Source organism: Haliotis asinina, chromosome 3, assembly GCF_037392515.1.
Source record: "Haliotis asinina isolate JCU_RB_2024 chromosome 3, JCU_Hal_asi_v2, whole genome shotgun sequence".
NCBI lineage: Eukaryota > Metazoa > Mollusca > Gastropoda > Lepetellida > Haliotidae > Haliotis > Haliotis asinina.
Window position 1 is genome coordinate 14,353,000 of NC_090282.1, and position 8,488 is coordinate 14,361,487.

General features: G+C 43.6%; 2 protein-coding genes across 2 annotated transcripts; one reads left to right on the forward strand and one right to left on the reverse strand.

The window, feature by feature from the left end:
- The first annotated feature begins 204 nt into the window (after positions 1–204).
- Positions 205–2,574, forward strand: LOC137279249 (leucine-rich repeat protein SHOC-2-like). The gene has a single exon (XM_067811752.1). It carries the CDS (start codon positions 205–207, stop codon positions 2,572–2,574), a length of 2,370 nt encoding a protein of 789 aa, XP_067667853.1.
- Positions 2,575–6,601: 4,027 nt separating this feature from the next.
- LOC137278720 (uncharacterized) lies at positions 6,602–7,207 on the reverse strand. The gene has a single exon (XM_067811235.1). The coding sequence runs from the start codon at positions 7,205–7,207 to the stop codon at positions 6,602–6,604; it is 606 nt and encodes a 201-aa protein (XP_067667336.1).
- Between the last annotated feature and the right edge of the window lie 1,281 nt (positions 7,208–8,488).

Genomic DNA, 8,488 nt, shown 5'->3' on the forward strand with positions numbered 1-8,488 from the left:
AAAATGGTGAGGACACCACCGACTTAGGTTCATTGACTAATGTAATATGATTATGTTAAGAAGATTGTTTCTTTGCCCAAAAGGTTCACTTTCCAAACGATTAGGACTGAAATGTAGATTGAAATTCTGCTGTTCAATATGCATATGTTCTCAGATGATTATACTGTCACTTTATATCTTTTCCATTCCAGAAACCCTTTCATCATGAGCAAAAACAAGAAAGAGGATGATAAACCCCTACCCTCCACGGGTCCCGGGAGTAAGATACTTGCCCTACCGTCCATCGTCAGGAGGCATGTGCTCCAGGAGGGCACGGTCGTCATCCTCAACTTCTCCACGGCCAGTCTCAAAGCACTGCCAGCAGAGATCTGGAAAAACGAGGAAGTCATGGCCCATGCCGTTCGCCTCCATGCCGAAAACAACCGCCTTAAGAAGTTCCCTAAAACTGTATCAGCCTTGGAGGTATTAGAGTTTCTAGACTTGAGAAATAATTTAATCACTGCCCTTCCTGGCACAATCACAAAGATTAAGACCTTGGAAAAAATCGAAGTGTCTAACAATGCTTTGAAAAGTCTACCGGGTACAATAAACAAAGCTCCCTCATTGAGAGCTTTAAGTGCGGCCCATAACAAAATAAAGTCTCTGCCGAAGACTATCAACAAGTGTCCAGAACTGGAATATCTGGATGTATCTTACAACCAAATCCGATCTATAAAGAAGAACTTGTATGAATTAGGATCTGCGGTGAACCTGTCTGGAAACAAACTGACGGAGTTGCCAGATGCAACAGTGAAGGCCCCAGCTCTGAGATCCCTGAATGTGTCGCACAACCAGATAGTGGTCATCCCAGACACTATCAACATGGTCCTGACCCTCACAAGTCTCAACCTAGCTCACAACGAGCTCGAAGAACTTCCAAGGGAAATAGGGTTCTTGAAGTACATGCACTTCCTTGATGTGTCTCACAACCAGCTCGTAGCTCTACCCGACGAACTCTGCACCTTGCAACATGCTCTAACACATCTCAACGCCTCTGACAACCAGCTAAAAGATTTGCCAAAGGATTTTCACAAATTTCAGGTTCTTCATACGCTTAACGTTTCAAACAACCAAATACAAACACTCCCACCGAACTTCTATGACATACAATCGCTTGTAACTCTAGATTTATCAGGCAATAAACTACAGTCAGCTGACGGCATCAGCAAACTTAAAGGTGCAATTTGGGTATCTCTTGCCCGGAATGACATCAGCTATCTCCCAGACGACGTTGACCAAATGAAATCGTTGGTCACCCTGGATGTTGCAGGCAACCACCTAAAGCAACTGCCACAATCTCTCAATCGAATTGCATCACTCAAACGTGTGCTGGTTGCCGATAATAAGCTGTCCAGCATCCCCGATACACTAGGGGAACATCAGCTGATCACAGAACTCGACTTCAGTGGTAATCGCGTTCAAGGAATTCCTCAGGAACTCAGGAGGTTAAGGACTCTGGAGGTTCTACGGGTGGCTCGCAACCAGATATCGGCTTTACCTAAGGCTCTTGATACCCTTCAGTTTTTGCACACTATAGACGTGACAGGAAACAGCCTCACTGAGATCCCACTTCCAGGAAGTGTCCAAGTCCTGCTCATGGCAAACAACCCTCTCTATTCTCCGTCTCTAGACACAAAAGGTACTCTCAATGCTATAGGAGAAAAGGAACATGCGAAAAAGTTGACTCGGCTAGACATATCTAGTATTCGTTTGGACAGGGTGCCATTGTCGGTGTGTCGGTTAAAGCTCCTCACACACCTGAACCTATGCCACAACCAGCTGAAGAAGTTACCCGAAAACCTCTGTAAACTCCGGCTGTTGGAGGAACTAGATGTCAGTGACAACGAACTTCTTACTTTACCACAGAACATCAACTGCTTACAGAATCTGAGACGCCTGGACGCATCTCAAAATCGGATCGGCCTATTCGTAGAAGGCTTGACTTTACTTCATCAGCTCGAGTACCTTAACCTGTCATTCAACAATATCGAAAGTCTTCCAGACCACTTCGGAGAAATGAACAAACTGGTCACACTCGACCTCTCTAACAATGAGTTGACTCAACTACCGGAGGACAGGATCGACGTCTTGGCATCACTCCTCACCCTCAACATCTGCAAAAACCACATCAATATAATCCCCACAGATCTGCCCTATCTGTACCGCATCCAGATCCTCAATTGTTCCGGGAACGATCTGAGTTCAATTCCAGTAGATATCTTCAGGATGACATCACTAGAGGTTCTGGACTTGTCAGACAACTTGCTGGAGTCTCTCCCGGACGGGGTTGCCAAGCTTCCATCTCTTCGGGAGCTGGATGTATCTGATAATAAACTGAGTTCCTTCTCCAACAAGATCGAGCAGATGAGGAGCAAGCTTAGCAGCTTCAAGTCAGAGAAACAGTCCAGCTACAAGACCCGTGATCTTCAAGAGGGTCTGGCAGCCGGGGAGGCTCAGACAGACAACAGTCGCGAAAATAGTCCCGTCAACAGGTCTAAGAGTCCTACGCTAGGCAGGCCTGAAGACGACGATTAGTTTTCTGGAGGCTTATTGACTCCAATGCGTCCGCTATTACTTTTTGTTGATTCGTGAAACGTATTGCAGGATAGTCTATATGTATAAGTATACATGTTTTTTTGTGTGAAAATATCATATATTAAGGAATTCCAAAACACAATATCTAAATCTAAGTTTGTAATACGTTTTATACCACTTGAAGTGATAGTAATGTGTTATATACATTGAATACCTTGAATGTCATATAAAAACCTTTCATATATTTTGTACAAATATCTCTTACGATACGTATTAGTGATATAATAAGTTGGAAACGGATTCTATAACATATATATGTAGAAAGGGTTTAAAAGCAACAGAATATTTTGCTGAAAATTCTTCTCTCATAACTAAACCAACGTGGTACATACCTCTGTCCAATCATGATGCTCGATGGACTGAGTCACTCTACCAGAACAACATGGCGGGCATGCATTGAATTACAGAAAAGAAACTTGTTAAATGTCCTAAACATCAGTGACTGTAATATTCATTAATTTTCATTTCTTCATGTGAACATATTTCATTTATATTTAACTTAAACCATCATCAGCTGGACATATTGATTGCATCACATTTCAATAAACTGTACAATACTTTTTAGCCTTTGAAAATGGTCATGTCTTGATGCCCTCAGTCTGACGAAGTGTTAGGTAAGGAGTTGGTTGGTGTGTTCCAGTCCAGAACATATTTCATTCATTTTTAACTTACACCACCATCAGCTGGACATATTAATTGCATCACATTTCAATAAACTGTACAATAATTTTTAGCTTTTGAAAATGGTCATGTCTTGATGCCCTCAGTGTTAGTTGAGAAGTTGGTTGGTGTGTTCCAGTCCGACACAGTAGCTTTAATGTTCTCATTGTGGTGGCTGGGGACATGTTCACTGCTTGAAAGTAGGTTATATATGAATGCGTAATTATGTACTCTGTAGGCTTATTGCTATTATGCTCGAAGCCAAAGATATTAATAACTGTGATGTCATTTGGAATATACACTCCCATGGTGATGCTCGTTTTGCGTCTTGCATTAAGGAGACTTTTATTTTGTGCATAATGAATATCATAACTTTGTTTTATAATAAGCTCTTACTGTGATACCTGGATTTGTCGTTGTGCATAATATATTATGTATAGGTGTTTGTTGATGTTACATAATAGATATCATTTCATGCCAGTACTGATTTTCTTTACCAACTACAAATTAAATGAGTTCATTATATTGTTAAAATATTTGTTTTATATTTAGTGAGAGAGTGAGCATGTTTAGTTTTACAACGCTTTTAGCAATATTTCAGCAATATCACGGCGGGGGACACCAGAAACGGGTTTCAAACATTGTATTCGTGTGAGGAATCGAACCTGGGTCTACGGCGTGACGAGCGAACGCTTTGACCACTATGCTACCCTACCTCCCTTGTTCTACATTCAGAGACCCATACCGAGCATATATGGGCAGAAAAGGATAACGCATTCACGTGTATTCACATGTGTATAAACAAACAAAAAGTTCATTATTAGAATGGAAACGCCCGTCAAAACACTACCTACTGTAATGTCCAACATGCCATTATGAAACATTAAACTATATTTCTTTTGGTCCGACAGGGCACATGATAATGTATATCATATATCCGACATGTAGCTAATATTGCAAAGTTTGGGTTTTTGTTTATAAATCATTAATAATTAATTAATAATTCCGTATGTGCAGAAGAATTTATAATGAATGGATCAGACAAAGCGGGTTAGCATCCAGTGTTTATATCTACTTTCGTTTGGAATTAACACCCTGAATCACAGTGTTATCACTGACTGGGTAGTAATACCTCTATACACCTTATTACTTCCCAAGGAAGGTGTCTGACACATGGAATTAGCAATCTAGAAAAAATGACAGTGATATCTTATCTTCACATCTTCATTATTGCAACAGTCGTATTCGTAACCTAAAGATTGCTGGCTGATTGTTGTTCCTTAGTCGTTGATACAATATCGCATTGATTGGTTGGTGGTCTGCTTAAATTGGGATACGATGACATATCCTAAAATGGTTACAACTGTATCAATACTGCAACCTTCGACAATTTATCTGCAATGCATGGACAGACCTGATATCAGATGAAGAATGTTGAATCACAATCAATGTTGAATCACAATCTATATCTCTGGCAGAGTAATTTAACCAAAATCTATTGCAGTGGTTTACTTAATTGACAGAATGCTACAATGGTGTGATTGTTACGCAAGGAATGTTTGATGAACATGGAACAAAAGAATCTGATGGTATATAAGAATGAAAACAAACCCCATCAAAACAACAATAAATGGTTATTTGATGTGTTGTATTTTATTCGGGTACGATATCCGAGGAAGGGTGTGGCGGAGTTGGATGACGTCAGGTAGGTATCCGAGGGAGGGTGTGGCGGAGTTGGATGAACATCGTACACATCGTTCCATTTGATCCCACGTGTGTTCAGTGGCTGCCAAATCAGGGTGACACATTGGGGGTGACACAGTAGTAGTGCTCTAATGCAGATATTACCGTACAGTACGACCAACGTGTGGTCGCGCGTCGTCATGTTGAAACGTCACGCCTTGGCTGTCCTGTTCGGAAACGAGAGTAGGCCATTTTGTTAAATCTTGTGTCTGTACCTCACAGCATTCGCATTTCCATCAGTCACAGACAGTTGGTTAGCTTTCCCGCGTCTGGTGGTAACGCCCCCTTCTCCAAAGCGGATCGCTTCCAGAACACCTGGCCTGTGTTGACACGTGTCCTGAAGTCAGCTCGATGAAGAATGTAGCCTGACCCATCGGTGAACGAGAATTCTCCACTCACGTCCTCCACGTCGCAAGTGTTGTGTGCTGCTTTGTCGACGTCAACGTCGATGTTCTAACGTCGGAATTGGTCACCGGGCCGGAGTCTTACACGGATGTTGTGGAAGCGAAGCCTTCACTGCACCAGAGTTGTGGAGAATAACGAAAAGTATTTACACTAAGTTTACTTACACTGTCATGGAAGTGTTCTCGCAGATATCTCTGCTGCCAGATATGTTACGGGTTTCTAGCTGTCGCAGGTGCATTATTCAAATCCATCGGTCTTCATGAGGGGTCGTTACTGGTAGCAGACCACAACAGGTCTACAACTTGACTGTTTTCCTATAAACGTCGCCGTAAGTCACAAAATGGTGGACAGTGAACCGACAACACGACGCTGCGAGGTACCAGACTAAAGCAGCCTACGGCCCTCCATCTGCCATCTTCCCCGGGGCGTCTCATGGCGAACATGTTTCCGAACTAGGAAACTGTCTGTTTTGCGATCTTGGGGCGCGCTGGGCGAGCCGGTTAGAGCGCCAGGCTCCTGATCCAGAGAGTTGGAGGTGCCGGGATCAAGCGAACCTGTGACCGGGTGTAAGAACCTTAGAGACATCTTTGTGTGCAGCACACTCTTTCAAGTGTTGTCACAACACCTAGTGCACAATACACAACCCTTTGCACTTAACAGAATCAACGAATCCGTTGGTATGTGACCACACCCGAATAATTCTATGTGCTATGAAAGGTTATATAACTATATATAAAATTCATACATTCATTATCGTTTTCATCTAACACTTTCCAAGTAATCCAAGTACTACTAAAATTTCGTTGTCTGAATAACGACAGTAATGCACCTGAACTCACAAATCTGTAGTGCAGAGCAGTGATACAAATTCGAAAAAAAAGACAATAAAAATTATTCGTGAATCATTATTACATGTGACATCGGGGATTCAGAAACTAGTAAACACGTCCAGACAACGCCAGTCGTGCCCAAAGGTCAAGGTCTCGATACTGTTTGCCTGAAAATAATTCTGTGACGAAACTACTTTGATCCCGACTAGACGGGTTTTTCATCACACAGCAGTGATGATGCTGGAATATTGCTGTCCATTGTATAAAACTGCGGTCTTTCGATTTTTAAGGCTCACAAATATACATCAAGCCAAGAGAATTTGTCGGGGCTAGTAACTTGGGTGGTGGCCTGGGTAAAAAGTCTTGACTTTGGTGACTTTAGTGGTGGGCTTTGGTGCCTTGGGTAGTGGGTTTTGGTGCCTCTGTGGTGAGCTTTGGTGACTTGGATGGTGGGGCTTGATGCCTCGGTGGTGGGCTTCGGTGACTTGTGTGTTGGGCTTTGGTGAATGAGTGGTGGTGTTTGGTGAATTGAGTGATGGGCTTTGGTGACTTGGGTTGTGGGGTTTGGTGACTTGTGTGTTTGGCTTTGGTGACTTGAGTGATTGTGGGGCTTGGGTTGTGGGGCTTGGTGCCTCGGGTGGTGGGCTTTGGTAACTTGCGTGATGGGTTTCGGTGACTTGGGTGGTGGGCTCTGGTGACCGTGGTGGGCTTTGGTGACATTGGTGGTGGGGCTTGGCGACTTGGATTGTAGGGCTTGGTGACTTGGGTGGTGGTTTGAGGTGACCGGGTTTGGTGACGTGGGTGGTGGAGCTTGGTGATAAGGGTGGTTCTTTTCGGTGACTTGGGTGGTGATCAGGTTTGGTGCCTTGGGCGATGGTCGGGTTAGGTGGCTTGGGTGATGGGCTTTGGTGACATGGGTGGTGAAATTGAAACATGTATATATGTATGTATGTATGTATGTATGTATGTATGTATGTATGTATGTATGTATGTATGTATGTATGTATGTATGTATGTATGTATGTATGTATGTATGTATGTATGTATGTATGTATGTATGTGAGTGCGTGGGTGCGTGCGTGCATGCGTGCTTGCGTGCGTCCGTGGGCGGACGGTGGGACGGATTGATGTGCGGGTGGATTTATATGGGGCTGAATATATTTGTATGTGTACGTGTGTGTGCCCGTCTTGTATGGATGTTGCATGCTGTCAATGACAGTCCACAAGGTATAATGACGCACATATCTGCCCAGGACACCTGTGACATTACCACCTGTGTGACATGCATCCCACACATATCCTCACAAAGCTTTATGACGGATTTGACCAGAAATACCTTTGATTTCCGCTTGCCAGGTAAGCTGTGTTCCCGGATCGGAAGAACCACACAGTGTGCGTGCTCCCAATTTCCCCCGCAGACGGGAAATCCATGGACTTTCACAAATGTGTCTCCTTCTGTCGAACCATGTCAGCTTTTGTCTTGTCAACAGCCACTGGCCAAGAAAGACTTAAGATTATCAATTATCAAGATTGGAAGAGAAGCCAAGTCTGCTGTGGGAGTGTCGAGAGAGTGCAGTGAGGGTGGGACCAAGATGTCGCGAGACACAAAGACGGGACATAGATCTAACACTTAAAGAAACGGCAAGAACCCTGGCCCAGAGAAATGAGCGAATTGTGTTTAACGTCGCGATGTACGGTTTGTATGCAGATCGTAACCAACAGACCGGTCATAACCTATCACTTAATACCCAAGCAACCAAAGCCCACCATCCAAAGCACCCAACCCGACGGCCCGAGTCACCAAACCCCACCACCAAAGCCCACCAACCAAAGCCCACCATCCAAAGCACCCAACCCGACGGCCCGAGTCACCAAACCCCACCATTAAACCCCACCATCAAAATCACAAAAGTGTCACTTCTTTCGACAAACACAAATTCCCGGTGATCTATTATAAACCAGAACCCTCAACAGTGGCGGGATTAGGTAACAGGAATGGTGAACTGCAGGAACAGTGGGCGTCTTTCCTACAGCAGGAGAACCCGCTCCTCGAGCTGAAACAATAGACCAGGGCTGATGGAGTCTGATTATCAGCGATAAAACACACTCATATATCTTTCGCTAAACAATATCAAAGTCAGAGGACCACGCGAGGGAGGGTCTAATCCTGTTTGAAGCATAAATGTGTTGTCTTTACTGAAATAAATCTCAATATT